Source organism: Wasmannia auropunctata, unplaced genomic scaffold (genome assembly GCF_000956235.1).
Source record: "Wasmannia auropunctata unplaced genomic scaffold, wasmannia.A_1.0 LD335736.1, whole genome shotgun sequence".
Lineage (NCBI taxonomy): Eukaryota > Metazoa > Arthropoda > Insecta > Hymenoptera > Formicidae > Wasmannia > Wasmannia auropunctata.
The window spans coordinates 330,566-351,945 of record NW_012027154.1 but is presented as its reverse complement, the minus strand read 5'-3'; the positions used below and the strand labels follow the sequence as shown (position 1 = coordinate 351,945).

General features: G+C 40.2%; 3 protein-coding genes across 5 annotated transcripts; 1 reads left to right on the top strand and 2 right to left on the bottom strand.

Moving 5' to 3' along the window:
- Nucleotides 1–2,414: 2,414 nt before the first annotated feature.
- On the bottom strand, nucleotides 2,415–4,365 carry LOC105456248 (phosphoglycolate phosphatase-like). Of its 2 annotated transcripts, XM_011700155.1 has the most exons (5): nucleotides 4,012–4,365; nucleotides 3,859–3,952; nucleotides 3,538–3,786; nucleotides 3,189–3,440; nucleotides 2,415–2,958 (listed from the first exon to the last, which is right to left on the bottom strand). In XM_011700155.1, the coding sequence occupies exons 1-5, from the start codon at nucleotides 4,024–4,026 to the stop codon at nucleotides 2,615–2,617; spliced, it is 954 nt and encodes a 317-aa protein (XP_011698457.1). In that variant the 5' UTR covers nucleotides 4,027–4,365; the 3' UTR covers nucleotides 2,415–2,614. The 2 variants fall into 2 exon arrangements, with proteins under 2 accessions (XP_011698457.1, XP_011698458.1); XM_011700156.1 differs by lacking the exon at nucleotides 4,012–4,365 and having other exon boundaries at nucleotides 3,538–3,799; nucleotides 3,859–3,950.
- A 513-nt stretch (nucleotides 4,366–4,878) lies between these two features.
- On the top strand, nucleotides 4,879–11,512 carry LOC105456246. The gene is made up of 12 exons (XM_011700152.1): nucleotides 4,879–5,163; nucleotides 5,294–5,970; nucleotides 6,039–6,151; nucleotides 6,220–8,584; nucleotides 8,686–8,816; nucleotides 8,893–8,982; nucleotides 9,060–9,173; nucleotides 9,268–9,374; nucleotides 9,492–9,590; nucleotides 9,672–9,857; nucleotides 9,940–10,061; nucleotides 10,143–11,512. The coding sequence occupies exons 1-12, from the start codon at nucleotides 5,146–5,148 to the stop codon at nucleotides 10,264–10,266; spliced, it is 4,146 nt and encodes a 1,381-aa protein (XP_011698454.1). The 5' UTR covers nucleotides 4,879–5,145; the 3' UTR covers nucleotides 10,267–11,512.
- Nucleotides 10,708–21,275, bottom strand: LOC105456247 (transcription elongation factor SPT6). Of its 2 annotated transcripts, XM_011700153.1 has the most exons (12): nucleotides 21,098–21,275; nucleotides 20,853–20,934; nucleotides 18,877–19,073; nucleotides 18,672–18,788; nucleotides 18,420–18,437; nucleotides 18,169–18,332; nucleotides 17,691–17,940; nucleotides 14,194–17,222; nucleotides 13,465–13,981; nucleotides 13,097–13,337; nucleotides 12,325–12,796; nucleotides 10,708–12,179 (listed from the first exon to the last, which is right to left on the bottom strand). In XM_011700153.1, the coding sequence occupies exons 1-12, from the start codon at nucleotides 21,134–21,136 to the stop codon at nucleotides 11,972–11,974; spliced, it is 5,334 nt and encodes a 1,777-aa protein (XP_011698455.1). In that variant the 5' UTR covers nucleotides 21,137–21,275; the 3' UTR covers nucleotides 10,708–11,971. The 2 variants fall into 2 exon arrangements, with proteins under 2 accessions (XP_011698455.1, XP_011698456.1); XM_011700154.1 differs by lacking the exon at nucleotides 18,420–18,437.
- Nucleotides 21,276–21,380: the final 105 nt, after the last annotated feature.

The window sequence follows — 21,380 nt, the reverse complement described above, 5'->3', positions numbered from 1 at the left end:
ATATCTGCATGCCTGCGTAAGTGCGCGCGCGCATGTGTGTGTGTGTGTGTGTGTGTGTGTGTGTCGCCAATTTTACTTATTCCACTTGTAACAACATTTCAAAAATAATAACATGCTTGCGGCGTAACTTGTCATTATGAAATACGAAAATACTTTCTTTTCTGTATACCAGAGATCTGGAGCGAGTGCTGCAGGAAAATGATTAGATTTAAATTCGTTGATTTATTATTATATCTGTGAAAAAGTTTATCGATTTATTGTCTTTCTCGCCCTCTCGTTAGGAATTGCTTGTTGTTAATCTTGTCTCAATTATAATACGGCATTATAATGTAAATGTAGCGAAAGTAATATCCGTGTCAGTTTTCCAAACGGTGTTGGATGACTGCAGAGAATCGTTTTATGTGGAATCCCTCTCACGTCGTTCTTCTCATCATCATCCGCTTTTTTCTCCCCTCCATTAATCCGAACCGTCTACGATTGACACCGCAAGATATTGTACCATTCTCTCTTGTTAAAACCGTTCGATTACCTATACCTATAAATACACGAGAAAACTTGTGCCAATTACAAGACTAATCATTAATACGTACTAATTCATAGAGAACGAGAGGGAAGCGACGACGATCCACGAAATCGAAGAGCTTACTTCCGAGAGCTCAAGAACATATCCTTAAAAAAAAAAAAAGAATTAAGATTATGCATAGCGAAGCTATGTAATGCATAATTTTGTTTTTAACGTGTATTTAAGACGATTTAAAAGAGGTGAGCTCCTCGATTGCAATACACCGGCGGCGATTCTACTTAAGTGATCGCACATATCGAAATACATATTATACTTTTTAAGGCTGTATCAATGTTTAATCGTCCATAGGATCCGGGATCTCTACGGGCGCGCGTAAACTAATGCAAATTTTGCCTCCGAGAGGATAGTGTAGCATGGCAATAAAAAAAAAAGCGATCATATGCTTTCTTCAAGCGTATCTCTCTTTATTTTACGTATTTCAAAAAATTAAAACTCTTTTTCTCTCTCTTTCACTCTCTCTCACTGTCTGTCATTGAAAAAAAATTCCGATAACATTTTTGAATGCAGCGTAAGCAGATAAGCAGGAAAGAGAAAAAAATATTACTTATAACAAAGATTATGTTTACTAGTGTTACTGTCGCGTGTTTTTCTAGTCCGCGAAAGATTTGTGATATATGTTTCAAAAAAAAGATGTATAAGAGAAATTATTTATTGTTACATCCGATCCTCTCGATCGACGTGCCGCAATGCATTTTGTTGTGAAATTAAAGCGTACCTTGAATGCGTTATATTTTTTCGACGTGTATCAATGAGTGAACTGTGATTTACACACTGGAACTTCATATCGAACCTTTAATAATAATTAAAAAAAAGAAAAACAATATCCGAGAGAAACACGGGTCCGCGCGAAGGCGGCTTCGAAGGTCTCTGTGTTGTCCAATCTGAGAAAAACAATATACGGGTTTTCTTGTAATATCATTGCGAAACATTACGTAATGGTGGTAATGAATGTTACGCTGTCTCGCTACAAATAACTCTCACGCATCGAAACCGTTAACGATTAGCTGTTAAAGAAAATTTTAAGACTCGTGCTCTTCGAGAAATCGATATTTGGATGTGTAAGATATATAGGCATGCACCTTTAATTCTCCTCTCCGCAGAGATTTAGGAAGGGAAGAGCATCCCTCCGACGAAACTTAGAAAGTATAAAATAAGATATACAGATGTACACATGACGAGAGATGAAAGACACACACACACACACACACGCATACACATACACACAATACATACATACACGTACACGCTTCTTTTTATATTATATGATGATATAACGCGTTAAATATATTTCATTGTTATGAGTTTACGACAAGCTCTAGGTAAGGATTACGAATCCGTATCTCTCTCTCTCTACCATTAAGTTTACCATTATCATATATATAAATATTATATATATTTGAATAATATATATTGTATTATCACGATCTTTTTGCACACATCCTTTCATCCTTCGCCAATTTATCTTCCTTTCTCTCTTTCTCTCTCTCTCTCTCTCTCTCTCTCGCAGTACTCCTTTCTCATCCAAAATGTGCATCATCCCTTTAAAAAAAAGGTGTACTTTTTCATATAAAAGGCATTGCCAAATAAATATGGGGTTGGAAGATTTAAACTGGAAAATTTACTTTCTCGTTTCACACCTCCGCCTTTACTCTTCGGAACATCCAAATATTTTCCATTTATTTTTTACTCCAATAGTCGCACTTCATCTACTTCTTCCGAAAAAAAAAATAAATAAACCAAGATGGACTGCAAAATGTTTGGTTTAATTTTTTTTTAAATTTATACACAGATGAAAATCCATTGATTTATATATATATATATATATAATATAAATAGTTAAAATTTATTAAAATCTGTTCTATCAGTGTTAAATTATTCTATACACATTAATATATATACATGTACGTGTGCACGAGATACATATTGCATATGTATACGGACTTGCAGCATACTGGAAAAAATTATTACTATATTTTTAGTAAAATGTTATAGCGCACATACTTTTTGTCTTCATGGTAAAACCTTGCGAATTTACGACATTTTAGTTTCCAATTCTTTTAAGTACGGCAATAAATCGCCAAGCGCGTCTATATAGTAATTCGGTACTAGATCCCGCTCTTCTTGTCGCTCGGACCGCTTCCACTTTTCAACGTCCGACAAAGCGGTTACTCCGGTCAAGACTAACAGAGTCATGAAACCGCAGTGAGTCCCAAAGAGAATATCGGTGTTGCAACGATCTCCGATCATTAAAGTACGCTGGGGATCGACGTCGGCTCGTTCCATCAACATCTTAGCCATGTACTCGTCCGGCTTACCCATAATCACTGCTTTCCTCTCCGAGCAACTTTCTATACATCTGACCAGACTTCCCGTACCTGCGTCAAGAAAAGTTGCAGATTTTTAATTAACAGCATGTCTTAAGTACACAGGGAATCTTGTTGTGTATCTTGAAGCGAGGAGGAAAATTACAAAAATGAACTAATTCACTAGATATTGACTAATAAAATTAAAAATATTTTAGTGAATTTGCTCACTTTTGTAATTTTCACATTATTCCAAGCTACACAATCATTCCCCAGCTACACAAATTATCTCAATGTCTTACCAGGTATCACGACGTCATTCGAAACTGGAAATCTCTCGTCGGTGTTGGTGCCGATGAAGTGTACATTGACGTCGTTCAAATACGTAGCTGCTTTCACCATCTTGGGGTAGCTGAAGTGCTCGTCGAATCCGACTATGACCGCTGCCACCTCGGGGTCCTTCTCGAAAACGGAATACGGGATATTGGGGTTAATTGGGTCCGGTCCTATTCCGCAATACGAGATATCAGCCTGCTCCAATTCTTTCGCGATGGCTGCACAAAAGTCGAACATCAGAATAAATAAACGATCGCACGACGTACTACTTGCAGACAACGACAACGCGCGTTGATTCGGCGGACGGAGCTTCACCTTCGGAACCGATGACGTAGACCTTCTTGCGGAAGTCTAAACTTTGCAGATAACACGCTGACAGGTGGGCGGTGCACAGGATGTCGTCCGCGGTCGCCTCGAACTTCAGCGCCCTGCACTTTTCCACGAGGTCGTCGCGCGTCTTCGTGCTGTTGTTCGTCACGTAGAAGACCCGCTTGCCGAGACCGCGGAACAGGTTCACGACGTCCGCGGCGTGCGGCAGGGGTGTCATGTGCATCCATAGCACGCCTGAAAGAGAGACCTGAAGGAAATCATCATCGTACCGATCCCCGGTGTACGCACGCGATCCACGCCACTCACCGTCGCAGTCCGTCAGCACGGTGTCGAACGAATTCAAGAAACTCCGGACGTTCTGACGGGCGAGCGCCTTCACGTTTATCGCAGACATTGTCACCTACAAAAAGCGACGACATGTATCACGGGTGTCGGTGAACGACGGGGTCAGATATATACCCGTGTTATCGCCATCGAGGAACCTTCCACGTATTATCGGGTAGTAACTCAGATAATGTTCCGGTATTTATCAGTAGCACTCCGCGCGTATCGGACGCACGAGTCGCACGACTCAATGACGGCACGGATCAGCTGACACAATCGTACTACCGCACTGACACTTCGAAAAAAAAAAAAAAAGAAATCGGAGCTCACTTCATATTTCGATGTATGGGTGATCCCACAATTTGCGATTTCGATTATATAATTGACGGACCGTTCGATCGAAAGATTTTCTAATTGAACTTTGAGCGATTATTATTATTATTTTTTATTTCAGCTTTGGAGTCGCGTCTGTTTGAACGTTGCCAACCTTATTGCCTGTTTCCGTCCCGGCGTTTTTCGGGGGCGAACTCCCCTAAAGTCACTAGATTATATCTAGTGACTTTAAACTCCCCCGTACACTACCGCCGATCACATCCACCTTTGAAGGGGAACTACGTAGCACAACCATTTGCTGACACTGCCGATAAAATCATAGACAGAGAGAATGGATGTGGTTCGAGTCAGGGCTATATCAGACATTTATCAACATTGTCGATTAAATACACATTATCAACTCGATATTATTTATTTGAAATTAAAACTTTTGTAACTAAAAGAAAATTACATAAATATCTACTATAATTATTAATCTCCATCGATATAGATATAGATACAAGAATTTCTCACACGTTTATTAAAAAACCAACTTTGCTTTTTTTAAGTCTATTTTTATTAATTATATTACAATTTATGTTGTATTCATATAATTACAAATTTTTTCATAATTAGAGATTATGTAATTAAGAATTATTGCTATCTCTCTCTCTCTCTCTCTCTCTCTCTCTCTCTCTCTCTCATAAAGGCAAATGGAAGACAGAACGTTTGAATTTAAAGATATTCCTTGGTTGGCGGCAGTTGGCGGTCTTGAATTTTTCGAAGAGAGAGAGAGACGCAGGAATGTCACGAACTAACGCTCGTGTTATTGTCACTATCATCTCTATCACAACTTTTTTCTACTACTTTTAGCTTTTCGGAGTGAAAATTTAAGTTTGACGCGCAAATTTGTGTTACAAACGGAAAACATAACCTCTGAGAATTAAATGCTCTCTGATGGCCAACCGTTATGAGGTATGTGTACATGTCGATGGCGACGAAAGTTTGAAGGACACTTCTGTTGTCAGTCCGGAGATTAATTGTATAATTGCTGCTAATTGTATAACCGCGAGCCTACGAATTATATTTCGAAACCTTGCTACAGATCACATTTGGGGATCTGCAAGTAGACGAGCGGTACAGGAGGCTGCAACGCTCCTTGAAGCTGGCTGTGCTGAACCAGCACAGGCGCAACAGCAGGAGCTCTCCGCACGACGGGAGAGCTTCGACCGTGACAGCCTGGCCCAGCATCTCCAGCATCAATGTGGACACTTTGGATTCCAGCTCTCCGCCGTCGCTGCAAGTCTCTACGATCAGGAGCGAGGTCTTGGCTTCCAGCAATAATCTGAGGACCATACTGTTGCAGAAGAAGTGCCACAATACTAGGCAGGAGGCGATGACTACGTCCAGTGTCAAGCAGTACCGTGTCCAGCCGGATAACCACGTCGATCGGCTTGTTATGCCACCGCCGTCGGCGAGTACGGTTTATCGCGCTTTCAGGGAACCACAGGGCAGAGTCCGTACGTCGTCGAATTGCGAGAACGTGGCGTCGTTCCCGTTCGACAGACCTATGCAGTCTTCCGTCACAGCAAACACAGTTTCCTTGAAAAGCGCCCCTGGCTGGATACCTACTAATACACACACTGGCAAAGAGTACTTGAATACTTTTGCCACCTCGACGATTCCGGTCAATAATTTTCAAAAGATTGACCGAGTGTTTTCGAAATGGAGAGTTACATTGAACGACCAATACGAATTGATAATTAAAGGAACATTAGAATGGTGAGTAAAAAAATAAATAAAAATATCACATTGGCATCTTTTTAAATATTTATTTTCTTTGCGAACAGTGGAAAGATCGCACGCAGCAAGCCAGTTATAAGAAGATACTCTGCAACATGTGTTGAATCCAAGTACAAGCACAAATATATTTTGCAAGGAAATATTGTTGACGAAAGAAATGGTAATAATTTGTATAGATATTTGCTAAAATTTCATAGTTTACAAATTAATGACTTGTATATCTTACAGGATTACCGGATTATATTCGCGGGAAATTTTATAATGGCTTTCCTGACGATTGGGAGAATGTTTATCAAATATGGAGGACGTATGTCAATCAAGGATGCCCAGTAACGTTTCGTTGGCCCACCCCTATTACGGACAGTGATGACGATTTAAAGAGCGAATTGACAGATTTGACTTATACATGCGTGAAAAATAAGAAAACTGTTTCTGCGACGAGATCTTGTAATTTAAATAACAGTAAGACTGAAAATCTGAATAATACATCTGAAAAGAAGGAAAAATTTAATCACTCCACTCGTAGTTCTATTCAAAATTATGAGAAAAAGACTTCGTTTATAAAGCATTTTGTTTCCAATTCTGAGAGAGATGTAATTCCTGTTGTGCAAACAAAAAATATAAGATTGCTGCCTGATGAGGATAAGCAAAATGTCAAATCGAATATAAATTCACCGTGCAGTTCCACCAATCAATCCATCAGAAAAGTGGATGAATTATATAATTATAGGGATATTCTTCAGGAGGATAAGCTGAATACCATTATTAACAATTTGGCAGACAAGAATTGTTCTCCGAAGTACATCAACAAAATTATTGAGATGTTTGATTGTTTGGATTACGTGGTGTCTTACAGAACGGGATCGGAATGCGATAACGATTCGGTGGTTTTCACGAGTCACGAGACGTCCAAATCGGAAACGATGTCGCAACAATATTTAGGTTACAACGACAATCCTGCGAACACTAATGAGCTCGGAAACAAACTGACGAAATTGAAAAGCTACGCAATTGAGCACTCCACCGATCTGGGATCCGGAAGCATAAGAAACGATTCCGATGCTGTCCAGCTGTCGAATCCAACGAATATTAGACAACAACGTTTAGCGTACGACGACAACCCTGCAAACACTAATGAGCTCGGAAACAAACTGACAGAATTGAAAAGCTACACAATTGGACACTCCACCGATCTGGGATACGGAAGCATAAGAAACGATTCCGATGCTGTCCAGCTGTCGAATCCAGCGAATATTAGACAACAACGTTTAGCGTACGACGACAACCCTGCAAACACTAATGAGCTCGGAAACAAACTGACAGAATTGAAAAGCTACACAATTGGACACTCCACCGATCTGGGATACGGAAGCATAAGAAACGATTCCAATGCCGTCCAGCTATCGAATTCAGCGGAACACGACAGGAATTCAGATGAATCGGAGAGCGAGACTTACGCGGGTATACCCAAAATATCGATCGAACGAGTTTTAAAGACTAGAGAAACGTTCAGAAAGATATACAAGCGTAAAGTGAGGAAGAAGATACATCCGGACGCTCAGAAGCACGCGACAGAACTGTCGTACGACGCGGATGAAATTGAGCCCGTTTATGTGACAAATCCAGTCGTCAACACCAAGAAAAATACGCTTTCCGGTGAATCCTGCATCAGTATCACGGAAGACGAAGTGGAAACGATGAACAACGCGCGGGAACACAAGACATCGCAAAACATGATCTTTTCCAGTCACCGAGAAGTACAAAGGAATCATTTTGACGTGTACGGGAAAGACAAGAATGCGTCTGCGACGCATGTACAAAATGGAAAGCTGTTTGATGCCTCCGAGGCGCAAAGAGTCAACTTGAATGTTTTTATAAAGGAACAGAAGATTCCGCATAGGATTCAGGAGAACGCACCCTCGCAGTTCGTTGCGGACGTTGACTACATCACCAATTCCGATATCGACGTTGTAACCGTAAGCTCGAGTGCGCGGACCGGCGAAAATATGATGGCACCACGGGCCAAGGTGGACCAAGATATTGTGACAATTAGCGAAAATGATAGCAACTTTTCCGAGAAGCCCTGCGCCTCTCCGCAGGTGAAAAAAAAGTTTACCGAACAGACGAGAGGCGAGGTTGCGGTGAAGAAATCCAAACCCACTATAATCAGTTCGATGCCGGTAAATTTGAAGTTGAGAATAAGTAGAGCAAGACAATTGCAAGATCCCCAGATGATCGCGAAGAATAAAGATAAGCAGGACGTAAATATTCGGCCGGCGTTGGAGGAGACTGACAAAAAAAAGTCCACGTCGAAGACGTCAATCGCTACAAAAAAACTTGCGGTTAGTGATTCTCACTCGAAGACAACAGTTGACAATAAGAGAGAGGTTTGTCCGATAATAAATAACAAAAACGAAACGGATGATATAAAGCCTGTTAATTCGACGACGAATCCAACAACTAAGCAACCTAAAAGCAGTAAGCCTGAAGTTGAGAAAAATCCCAAAGTGCTGACCGCGTGGGTGCCAAAAGTAGTACATTACGCGAAATCGAAATCCCAGTTGGGTTTAGCTTTTCAAGGAAAATTATTCAAGTAAGTTCTTTTAGATAATATGACTAAATAATCAAAACGATTACATGTATAATATAATTAATAATTAGACGATATTTATAAAATTCTTTTTCTACGTACAGCGATGCTGGCCACGTTGTGCACAGGAAGTTTACGACGGACGTTGTGCTGAAGCGATTATCAGCGACGCTAATCGAAACGGCGAATCACGAACTCTACGAGCTTCGTGGAGATTTAAATGATAACAAGCACAGTAAAGTATCCGAAATCCAGTAATAATTGTACGTTGAAATATTTGTCAATTAACAGTATCGCTTCGTTGTATTTAGTTATTCCCAAGGAGCTTGTGCAACAATTTCGTAACGGATGTCCTGCGAGGATCGAGCAATTTTGTCTGATTTGGAAAACGTTGCAGCACGGTAAGTTTCTCGAAATATGTTTTACTTTTAATAAATATATTAAGATATCGTATGTTGCAATTATTTTCGTTTTCTAGGTAATATTCAAGAAATTCAAGAGGAGAAATCTCATGATGCGACAATGGACTCGCTGAATGCACCTATTAGTTCAAGAGGCCGTCGTATCTTACCTCCACTATCATACTGGACAGGTAAATAAATAAATTAATAATAAAGATATGAAAAGAGAGATTAAATTGATTTTTTTTGCGAAAGACAAATAATTAAAAATCTTAATTTTTATAGGTGAACGTATAACTTTGAAAGATAACAATCCAGTCTACAGTCCGGGAAATTCACAGAAATCATTATTACTTACACTGACTGATAACTCAAGAGAAAAGAATACTATGGTAAAATTTATTATAATTACAAAAATATTTATATTGGCTGTTTAACATTTGTCACAATTGTATATTTATATATTTTTTTTTTTTTTGTGTAAAACTGTAAAACGCTGAAAAAAAAAGAAACAGAAAGTGAATTCCAAGAACACATCAAAGAAGCAAGATATAAATAAGCAAACACCGTTACCAGAAAATAAGACTCCTAGTACAAATATGAATCAAGTAAGTAATATAATATTTCCGCTAAATATAAATTTATTAATAAAAAATGTAAAGTTAATTATACACATTCTTTTAATTTAGACGATCGTTATCGAAAATTCGCGATCTCCCAAAAAATCACCTAATGTGAAAACTGCTAGCAATGCAAGGAAAGCCGATAATTCGAAGAAATTTCGAAAATCCGTCGGTAGGAAACGACAACTAGTACAAAAATTGATGTTCTCGTCCAGTTCCAACGAAGAAGAGCAAAAAGCATCTCCGCGAAAGGTAACATTGATCGAAAGGAAAATGTCATTTTGCTTTTCATGTTTTCAAGCAAAAAACTATACATTATATTTTTTTTATGCAGCGTGTGCGCAATTCTCAGACAAACAAAAATGCAAATCCAGAATCACACTATACCATGACATTAAGGAATCGGCAAAAAGTAGAAACAGCTTCAAATAGACGTAAGGACCCAACCAAATCCAGGTAATTTCTATATCCTTCAATATATTTTTTTTACTTGAGCGATGCACTATTTATATTGTGATTTATTTTATTTATTCACAGGCATTACACAAACTATTATTCACCAACGAAGAGATCCGAAAAACAAAAGATGACATATACTTATTATCAAGGTATTCCGCAATCAGAAGATTTCCTATCAGAAAACGAAGTATCGTCTATATAATCTCGAACAGTAATCTCGTATAAACATTATTTTTTATATCAATAATAAATACGTGAAAGTTGTATTTTAAAAGAATATTTTTCTATATATTTCTCATCGTATAATTATATATTGTCTTGTGAATGCTGAATGTGCTGTTCTATTTTTGTAAAGTTTATTGAGAATAGATTGTATAACATTCTCCTATCTCGATAACTTCTTTGTCTACACAAGAATGTAATGAATCATAAAATTCACAATTTTCGTTCATTTATAACAAGACAATATAGAAGTGCCATTAATTTTGAATAAAATATATTTATAAAAAAATTATTGAAAAAAGACAACACGTTGCATATTATATACCATATATATATATTATATTAAAAAGATGGGAATATTTTTAAAACGGAGGAGAAATAAAAAGCCACAAGGAATTGTAAAAGATATAACACTTAAACATATTGCTTTTAAGTTTAATGTTATCATTTAACAATTATATAAATTGTATGAAATGCGTCTGTTCTATATAAGTAAAGTCATATAAGAAACATACATAATTCATTGGTGCATATTTAAATAAAAACCATAGTCGATACAAATACGAAAGATAATCATCTTTGTTTCCGCTTTTACAAAGAAATTTACTAAATAAGGCATTAATCAGATGCAAGCTATTTAGTAATTTCAAGTATACACAGCGACAGTGAATCTTAATTTAATTATTCTGCAGATATTTTCTATATAAACGCTACTTGAATATATATATATACATAATGCAGATTTCTATAGAATACCTAGATCGCTAATATATTACAATTACGAATCAGTTTGGGGGAAAAATTTTCAATTATTTCGTGAATTCATATATTTTCTATAAAGTAACGTTAATGATGAAAATTCCTGAAAAATTGTCACTGTCTTTCCCAAGATCATTTGGCTTACTTTCATCTTTCTAAGATAGCAGTCCAGGTATTTATGTATAAAACTTATAGAAATCTGTAAACCATGCAGCACTCAAGAGATGTACCGCTGCTGGTACGATAAGTAATTAGATCAATCAGTTCTCTATGTTACAAGCATAACGGCACCAATGAAAAGTATAAAATATATCTTTGAGCAAAATTCAGTTACAATCTCTTTTCAACTCTATGCTATTAGTAACGTGCCCGTAAAAAGATATTGATTAAGTATATTATTCTAAGTTGACTCTAGTCTTGTAATATCTTTATTGTAACTGATGAAAAAAAATAAACTTTGAAAATTATTGTATTGTAATATTGAAATAATTCCAGTAAACTAGTTTTACTTTTTACAAATTATTTTTCTCATTGATGCCATGTACGGGAAAATGAATCAAGAAGATTGCAGAGCGTGCTCGTGAGAGGGGTCTTCGTTAAAGTTTTCGTAAATTTTATTATGTACATAGGAAAAAATCGCGAAATTACAAAATAAATAAATTACAGTACAACACCGTAGTTTACAATAGCCAATCGACGCTCTCTTGATTCGCGAACGGAACCTCGCGGCATGCAAGAAAGTGGAAGAACTCGCTACGCGTGTTGCATATCCTGCAACGACCAATGATCGGTTTGACGCGAGCAATCAACGATATTTCGGGGTGAGACAAATTACCCGTCGTCGAGGGGCCACACGTACTCTTACTATCTCATACATAGCATGATATGACGTAACTAATAAATATTATCAGCTATGCACAATCCCGTTAGCTCTCATCGTAGAGAGGAGTACCATCTCCGCTGAGAGACATACTCCGTGGACTAGAATTCGTGTGTGGAGTACCTCGCGGAGATTTATACGATGGAGTACGCGTGGAGGAGGGCCTGCTCCTTCCGGAGGGCGTCGTTCTACCGATTGGGTCGTCGTAGTTACGCGGAGTTTTTCTGGACTCTTCGTACCTGGGCGTCGATCCGCTGAAAGCACATTTAACCATTAACGATAATCGAATGAAGAACATCTCACATAAGATATAAAAAATGTTTGATAATTGAATGATCGTTTAATATGTTTAAATGAAAAATTGAGTGTGATCGTTTATTTATTTATTATTATACTTACGATACTCGAGGACCGCTTTTCAAACGTGCCCACGCTTCGGCGGCCTTCTTCCAGTCCGTGGGATCGCCGGTCTTCTTCCAATCCATGGGATCGCCGGAAGGAGTGGACAGGGGTGGTGTAGGTCTGTGCGATTGAGCGGACCTATGATGGCCGGGCGTCATCGAGGGTGGCGGCGGGTGTACGAAGGGTCCTTGATGATGGCTAGGAGTTTGTTGACCGTATCTGGGAGTGGGCTGGCCGTGATGCGGCGTATGATGCGGCGTCTGATACGGAGTCATAAACGGAGTTTGGCCAGACGGCGTGTACGGCGTGTTGGGATACGTGTGCACTCCGCCGTAGCCGGTAGCACTAGCCGCTCCCGGAGTGTGCGGCGGATAGTGATGCGGCGTTTGATTCGCCACTTGCGATAGCGAGTGCAACATGTGATGCGGAAGGTTTTGTGCAACTCGCTGTATTGCTTCTTGATTCATTCCTGAAATATCAAAATAACAATCAATACATTACAGTCCGCAAATATTTGTGCACTTCATTTAATTTATATTAAAATTCATGTACTCATTTTTGTACGTTTTGTTTCATTTCGACGAACGAAAAATAAATTAGAGCTGATTGATAACGATAGAATGTGTAGAATAATTTTATTTTGAAATATTTTTTTTTTCTAATAAAATATATATGCATTTTGATCTCTGTATTATGATTCTAGGAGTTATTCGCATAAGAATGCCGGTGACTGACAATGATTTGCAATGATGATATAGATAGGACTTACCACTGACTGTTCCTGGCGTAGTAGTGTAAGGTGTCCTCGAGGTCATCGCGCCGCGCGGTGTACTAGGAGTGGATTGTCCAGGGACGGGATCCCTAAAGTGTTCCTTGAACCAGCGCAACAGGTCGCTCACCCTACCGAACATCTGCGCTCGAAATCTAAAGCCCTCGGATGTCACTGTGACGTATTCGTGGCGGCAACGGGTACGCGGCAGATACGAGAGTAGAAACTTTCCAGGATAAGTCTACGAAAGAAGAAACAAAAATGAAATTGTTTTTCAATCAGAAATGAAAAAGATTTTCGAGAAACCTCTACCGTGCTACGCGTACTGGACGTTAAGTTGAAAATTATTAAACTATGCGTTTACTTACCTTAGCTGCCGACATGATATAAGGAATTCCACCAGGATTCTCCTTCTTCTGATCCTTCAGTATCTCCTCCGCTTTGTCTTTGATCCCCTCCACACCGGGCTTGTAGTACTTGAAGTCGAGCAATTCGGAGGCGTAAGCGGCCATGGGATTTACATGTCGAGCGATGATCTCGTCCAGATCCTCGAACTCCTCGTTGCCGATCCACAGGCTCTGTCCCAATGAAAAAGCGTTCTCCTTGCCCTCCTCGCGAACATCGATGTGCTGGAGAATGTCATCGGTGACCTTCCACGTGACTGTCAAGTGATCGGCGCCTTTGCTGCTCGGTCTCACTATTGCTTCGCCCTGCTTCATTGTCTGCATCAGTTTCACAGTCTCGGCGAAGCTGATATTGTGGAAGGACGGATGGACGATCACGCGTTTCACGTAGATCTGCCGCTGTTTCGCCTTCTTCGCGTCCTCTTCTACCTTTATGTCCCTCTGCTCGGTCTCGGTGTCATAAAACGGATCCCGTTGCGGCCTGCAAATATGATTTATATTTATGATGCACACATAATTTACAGAATATTATATTTAAAAAATCATGATATCTATATATTTCAAACTAGAGAAATATGATTTTTTGTTATATTTCTGTCAAACTTTCTATTCGCACAATTTTAAAGAAGATAGATCTATGTAGAAATTATTTAACTAGATTATTTATGTTTTATAACTATGTGATCTGCTCACCTCCATTCGTGATTCTTATCAGCGAGATCGCTGCTCTTGCTGGTACATTCGACGCTGAATCGGTCTACCTCGATTTTGATAATCCGGCAATGAATGATCTGCCCCATACCGACTCTCTCGCAGGGATTCGCGACGTGCCGATCCGACAGGTTCTTGATGTGAATATAGCCGGAGATGCCATTGTCCAGTCGCAATCTTACGCCGGTAGCCTTGCCCGGACAAGCGCCAGCGTCGAAGTGATTCCACACCTCCGACAACTCGGGAAAATCGTTCTTCAGGCAGAACGGACACTGCCATAGACCGGTCTCTTCGTTTCGCACCGGATTCGCCTGATCGAGCTGATCGCCCTGCGGTTTTCGATGACTGATGCCGACCACGGTGGCCAACACTAGCTTGCCGACGTAGAAGGTCTCGGGTGTCTCCTTCGTCAAAACGTCGAATAACTTCTCCGCGCTCGGCGACTGATATAGCACACGAAGATCCTTGTACCGGCTGTTCAACTCGGCCCTGATATCGTAGAGAGTGACGCACTTGTTGCCGAAACCCTGCCGCTCGAGTTCTTCCGCGAAAGCGTCGAGATCCAAGTCCTTGAGGCGCTCAGGCGACTCGAGTATCTCCTCCAAAGCGCCAGCGGGATTGGCGTCCTCGTCGTCGTACTCCAGAGCGTCGACTGCCATCTTCCTGGCCCATTCGTAAGTCTCGGGATGTACGCGCGAACCGTCGAGCACCTCCACGTACGCCTCGGTACTGTCGCCCAGGCTGTTGGTGTCGATTTTGATGAAGCCGGCGCAATTGATGAACACCTTCGGCCCCATGTGACACGCGGTAACCAACTGCGTCCTGTTCTCCAACCGCTGATTTGTCTGCTTCAGCATCTTGATCAACGCCTGACCCTTTCGCGGGCCGAGACCGCAAACAAATTGAACAAGGTTGCCGCAGTATGCCTGTTGGACAGCCTTATTCACATCTACGCCAACCTCGTTCACGCGATTGACGAACTCCAGATATAAATTCTCCAGCAGTTCTTCCTTGGGCAACTGATCCTGCAAGTTGTGGTACCTGAGGCAGAGAATCTCTTCGTCGGCCGTGCATAATTGCGAGAACTCCACCAGCGGATCCTGTATCCTTCTCGCCAGCGAGATAGCTTGGCGTAGCAGTTCCGGGTAGTCCCGAAACTCCGAGTTACCCTTGTTACTATTGGAGTAGATCTTCGCGAGCTCGTTATCGCATATCTCCACCTGAATGCTGGGAAATTGCTCCTCCTCCGTCAGATGAGTGATGCATTCTTTGATGTCGGCGGCGATCATCATTGCCTCTCGGGACTCGCCGGCCACCACGACTACATGCGGCTTCTTCGTGGCTATGAAGTTCTTGAGCGCCAGCAGATCGGCCTCCTTCATAGTCTTCTCGTCCTCGCGGTAACTGTTCTTGCGCTTCATCAGATGCGGCAGGCGCAGGTAATCCGTACATTCGCCGTCGGCCGCGATCAGACAGGTGAACGCTGCCTGAGAATAATCGGGCACGTAAGCCAGGCCCATGACACGCAGGCCTTTACTGGTGTCCCATTCCTCGTCCTCCTCCTCCGGGAACTCGCAGCTGTACGGCGCGACCTTGATCCAGTTGTACATCTTACGGCAGCACGCGCGCATCACGCACTCCTTCGCCTCGGCGATCAGATTCGTGCGCAGCTCCTTCTTCAGATGCGGTATCACCATGCGATTGAGCGCGATTTCGACGCTGCCTACGCGCAGGGCATTCCAGTCTTGCACGAGTTTGCTGAACTCGTCGCGGCAATAGAGCTGCTTCATCTCGTCGACGTAATTGCTGGTGGTGTTGCCCTCGATCGTGTCACTGAGGGTGATCGTGATGAGCTTGTCCTCCTCGGCGATCATCAGATTCAGGAACTGAACGCCCACGAGATCGCGCACCGGCTTGTCCTTCAAGTATTTCATTGTGTAGATCGGATGATTCTCGTCGATCTCTTTGATGCCCTTCTTCGTCGGCTTCACGGATATCTTGGCGCGTTCCATGTACATCTCGCGCACGCATTTGCGGACGAGCGGCTCGCGCGCCAATTGGATTGCCACCATCAGCTGAGCGGCCTTCAACACTTCCTCCATGGTCTTGAATCGCGAGCTGCAGTACTCGATCGCGATTGTCGTCGGTTCGGTCGGCTCCTGATCCACCTCGTGACGCTGATAATTGTCACGAAGATTCTCAGCGTAGTGCTCGGGTGTTAGGCCGAACTTCTTCGCCAGACTGTCCAGACCGGCCTTCCGACAGATCGAGTACGGGCCGCTTCTAACGGCTTGCTTTAGCGTGTCCTCAGGTTCTTCTTCCTCTATTATTTCTTCCTCTTCCGGTGGATCCTCTCCGTTTTCTTCTGCCTCAGCGATCTGTTGCCTGCGTCGCAGGATTCTCTCCTCGCGTCGCGCTTGCCTCTCCTTCTGGCGCACGGATTCCTGCATCGCCGGGATCTCGTGGCTGTAATACAGCATGAAATGATTATAGACGTCATTGAGCTCTTCACTCGTCTGCACGTTTTTCAGTCGCTCAATGTCGTCGTCCTTGATCACTCGCACGTTGTCCGGTAGCGGCGCGTCCGGATTCTTCATGACTTCATCCAGTTGATAGTTACGCATCTTCTCGAACAGCTTGAGCAGATTCTCCTTCCGCTGGCTTAACTGGCACCATTTCGCATCGAACTTATAAACCTTCCACAGGTCATTAATGTTCAGCTCGGGCAGTACGTATTCCTTCCTGTAGAAGGATATGAAAGGAACTTCAAAGTGTTGATTGCGCATGAAGTCCAAGGCTTTCTTAATTTTGCCGATAGTCTGCGGTCCTTTTCGTGCCCGTTCCTTAGCCTCAGCATTCAAGTGAGCATCCTGAATAGAAACTGTAGGCTTGCAAAATGCCTGCTTGTAGATCCATTCTGCTTCAAGGTCCAACTCATCAGAACCTTCCGGAACTGGTATGACCGGTACAGATCTCAGTTGCATTCTTTCTGGTATATCTGTGTTACGTATCTGCAATTTAAAGTCAGATCACAAATAGTAATTTAGAAAATCGTGTAGTCAATTATTAAATATTTTTTTACCGCATTTGTTTATTTCTGCATTTTATGATAAATCAAAAAATATATGATCAAAAAATTTCTGTATCATTATTCAAATTTAATTATTAGCTTTTATGTTACGCATTTCGATGTAGACAACATTTTATATTGTAATATAAATTATAATATAAAATTTTATATTGTAATACTAATATAATACTATTGCAATTTTCTCTACTGTATTATTTTCAAAGACTATGCATAATGTAAAAAAATTAAACGTACTCAAATTCAATAATAAAAAATATTGTTACACTTATCTAATGTCGCTGATAAATTGCTTTAACAATTAGCGTTCATATAATATATTATATAATATATTATATAATATATCATATAATATATTATATAATATATCATATAATATATTATATCGTACCTCATTATCCATATCGGTAAAATGACCGCGTTTCAATTCGCTGGGCTCGTAAATCTCAAAGATACTCTTTCTCGTGGTCTTTTTCTTCAGCTGCTTCTTCGGTCGTCGCGGCCGTTCAGCATCAATGTCCTCATCCATGTATTCATCCTCTTCTTCTTCCTCTTCCTCCTCATAATCCTCCTCGCCGTATTTACCAAATTCGTCATAATCAAAATCAACGCCGAAAATATCTTGTGCTTCTTGCAACGCCCTATACATAGAAAAAGATATGCTTTTATTATCTAAATTCTCATTATATCTATCATAAACATCGACCATAAATTTTACTTATGTCATTAGGCAAATAAATCTTAAACGGCGTAAGGAAAATAATAAATTGTAATTGGTCAATTTTATAAAATCTGAAGTCTCATTGTAAACTTCAAGCTTTGAAGACACCAATAGATATTAAAGAAAACATTAAATATCATTAACGTACGCATCAGAAAATATTGGCTTCTTCTTCTTTCTCTTCTCCGCGATAGGTCTACCATCATCGTCGACAATGAAATCATCCGCGTCAGTGTATTCTCCTTCGTCACTGCCTTCCTCGAAGGTTTCCGCCTCCGGCCTATGACTTCGTTCACTTCGTCTTTCGTCCTCCTAAGAGCAATTACGAAGAAACAAATAAAGATACTACACCTTTGCAAATCGCACAAACATTGTACAAGCATTACATATATTACATACCGTAATAATATCCCTTTCCTAACATAAGTATGCGTGTGTTTAACAAATACAAACATGATATACGTATATATGTATACATGTGTAAACACGTGTTTGTATTCTTAAATACATTTATGTACACAAAATAAGAATTCAACAAGAAGCAACAAAGTGCAAATTGCACGATCTAATATTGCAAATCAATGTGCTATGTAAATTTCTTAATACTTTTCCACACTCAATGTTGAATCTGACATTATCTACGTGACTTACATCTCCGGAACCTTCAAACAATTCATTGGCAATAGCGTCCCGTTCCTCATCTGCTTCCTTTTCTTGTTCTTCCTCTGACTCCTCATCTTGGATCCTTCGAAGACGTTTAAAACGTTTCTGTAACGCAAAGTAAAATATTTAGTATCGTTTAATAAGCTTTTCTTATTTTTAAGGACAATCCAATACATAGAAGGTCAATACATACTCTTTGAAGCTTAACGCCTAAATTTTCTTCAATCAGATCGTAATCTTCATCTTCCAAGCGATCATCAAAATCTTCGTCATCGCTCTTCTTACGCTTTTTATGATGAGTAGAACCGTCACTGTCTTCACCTTCGCTTTCCTCTATAGGATTGTCGTCTATCAAATCTTTCAGTTCCTCACGCAACTGATCCTCATCATCTATAAAATATATTATGTCAATGCTGCACATATGTATACAACATGCGTACAAATAACATAAGTATATAAATAAATCACAATTTTAAAAAGTCAATTAAATTAGATATAATGTATCGGAAGCAAATCTAATTAATTAGATATACATTTAAAGATAAAAAATATGCAATAAGTGAAAATCAATAGATACATAAATAACGCAAATAAGTGAAAAAAGCCTTGTTTGATCGAAGCAGATCTTGGTGCAAATAATATATTTGCGTGAATTTTACAATTTCCAGTTCACGCAAGATGCGCACTAATTTTTTGCCGGTCTTGAAACAATTTCTAAACTGAAGCTGGAGTACTATCACAAATTAAATTAAATTGATAATAATAATACCAATGCTAATGAGCCTCTTAAAACACTGTAAGAACTTATGGCGAAAAATATGTTCATGTACAGAATATTACATAATATATTAGACAGTATAATAAATTGCATGGTAGACTTGCAGGGATAGGCGCAGCTTAGTAAATAATGAGTATTTAGTTTAGTACTTTTTAAATTTTTAGTATTACTGAGCCGCGTGTCTGTCCCCACAAAGGGGCAAAGTCTGCCGCGCAATACTGCCGTCATACTGCTTAATATGTAACACCCTGTATGTACACTAGTGCATTCAACATCGCAAGTGCATTCAAAGCTGCGTTCAGAAACCTCACCCAGGTGTAGATATCATCCTTGTTTCACATTCAGTGAATAACAAGGATAAAATGTTATACCGAGAATTCCTGAATGCACCCCAATATTATAATTGTTCTCTAAGCTAACAGTCAAATATGATTAGTTCTTATATTTGAATGCAAACAATCACATTCAAATGCTGCTTAATCGTTATGTGAACGAAATCTTACAAATGTTCTAAAATGTACTGGAGTACATTACTATACATTCATTATTGCAAAATTAGGACAGAAATATAAAGCAGATAAAAAAATTATAAAAATAAGAAATTAAGATCTTTCAATTTTCTAATATAAATTTTTAAATCTTTTAATTTTTGTTGTCTAACAGCTCAATTCCCATCTTATTTTTATGAACATCTTTGTACGTATAAACTAAAAATTTAAACATGAATAAAAGTCTAAATTAATCTTGCTATTAAGTAATAAAAAATATTCTAAATAGATTGGTAAAAATTTCTTATTAAAAACAATAAATTAAAAAAAAAGCAGAAAAATAAAAGTATACATAGACCAAGGCTACATTCCAAAACGTTGCTTTCGAAGAAAATTTTACTAAAAAGCTATAGCATATTTAACGTAAACTATAGCTCTTTAATAAAATTTTTCTCAAAAGCAGCGTTTTGGAATGTAGTCCAAGATAACAAAAAGAGGAAGAAAAGATGAAACAAAATATTTCGAGATCAGTAAATAAAAAGTAAGATGATTACTTTTATCTGTAGCTATATCTATTTTGTCTGTGGCTAAGATAAACTAAAGGGAAGCAATATCTTCTGGATAAAACGTAGTAAAAAAAAAACTGTATTACGAAATAATGCTTATTCGGTTCTTAAAAAATTGGCAAAATTTACAAAGGTGAACAATTTCACTAGATATTAAGTTAATGAAATTAAAATGTTCCAGCGAATTTGCTCGCTCTTGTAAAATTTTCACCTTGTTTTAAGATACGCAATCGACTCCCTGCAGCGATCTGCCGTCAATCGGCGAATCGGCGTCCGCGCCGAGCGTGTCACACGCGCGTAAAAAGCCGCGAAAGGCTTGCGCCATGACCTTCCTTACCTTCCTCCTCGTCGTCGCTCTCCTCCACCGCCTTCAACTTCCTCAGCTTCTTCTTCTCATTCTGGTCCAACTCCTCCTCGCCCTGCAACGCATCCGCATACGTTCAGCATCGTGCGTACGGTGGTGCGCCGTACGGCTCGGCGGATGCCTCGTCGTAAGCGCACGAGATTCTCCGCGTAGAGAATCTCCGCGCCGCGCCGCGCCGCGCGGCGAGGCGAGAAAAAAACGGAGAGAAAAAGACTTACCTCGCTCACGTCCGCCTCGGAATCGAGATACTCCGCCATGCTCCGGCGTAAACGGCAACCTGATCTCTCGTGTGTCGCTTCGTCTTCTCGCGAGTCTCTCACCTTCGAAGGCTCGGCTACATGCGATACAAGGATCTCTCTCAGCACCCACCTTCCACCATGTCCTTTCGTGGAATGGCACCTGAAAGTAAAAGATGACGATGAACGACTTCCTGCCTCCGTTCGTCACAAGTGGCGCTGCGCGCGTCGCGTGTCGGGCGCGCCGATTGGCTGGAACAGATTG

Excerpts from the sequence above, each read along its gene's own strand:
- LOC105456248 (XM_011700155.1), bottom strand. Across the intron at positions 3,787-3,858 it reads CGTGCTGACGGACTGCGACG|GCGTGCTATGGATGCACATG; the intron begins GTGAGTGGCGTG and ends TCTCTCTTTCAG. Across the intron at positions 3,441-3,537 it reads CTACGTCATCGGTTCCGAAG|CCATCGCGAAAGAATTGGAG; the intron begins GTGAAGCTCCGT and ends ACTTTTGTGCAG.
- LOC105456246 (XM_011700152.1), top strand. Across the intron at positions 8,983-9,059 it reads TTGGAAAACGTTGCAGCACG|GTAATATTCAAGAAATTCAA; the intron begins GTAAGTTTCTCG and ends TTCGTTTTCTAG. Across the intron at positions 9,591-9,671 it reads CTAGTACAAATATGAATCAA|ACGATCGTTATCGAAAATTC; the intron begins GTAAGTAATATA and ends CTTTTAATTTAG.
- LOC105456247 (XM_011700153.1), bottom strand. The coding sequence starts at position 21,136 with ATGGCGGAGTATCTCGATTCCGAGGCGGACGTGAGCGAG. Across the intron at positions 19,074-20,852 it reads GAGCGACGACGAGGAGGAAG|ATGATGAGGATCAGTTGCGT; the intron begins GTAAGGAAGGTC and ends TATATTTTATAG. Across the intron at positions 18,789-18,876 it reads TAGGCGTTAAGCTTCAAAGA|AAACGTTTTAAACGTCTTCG; the intron begins GTATGTATTGAC and ends TTTGCGTTACAG.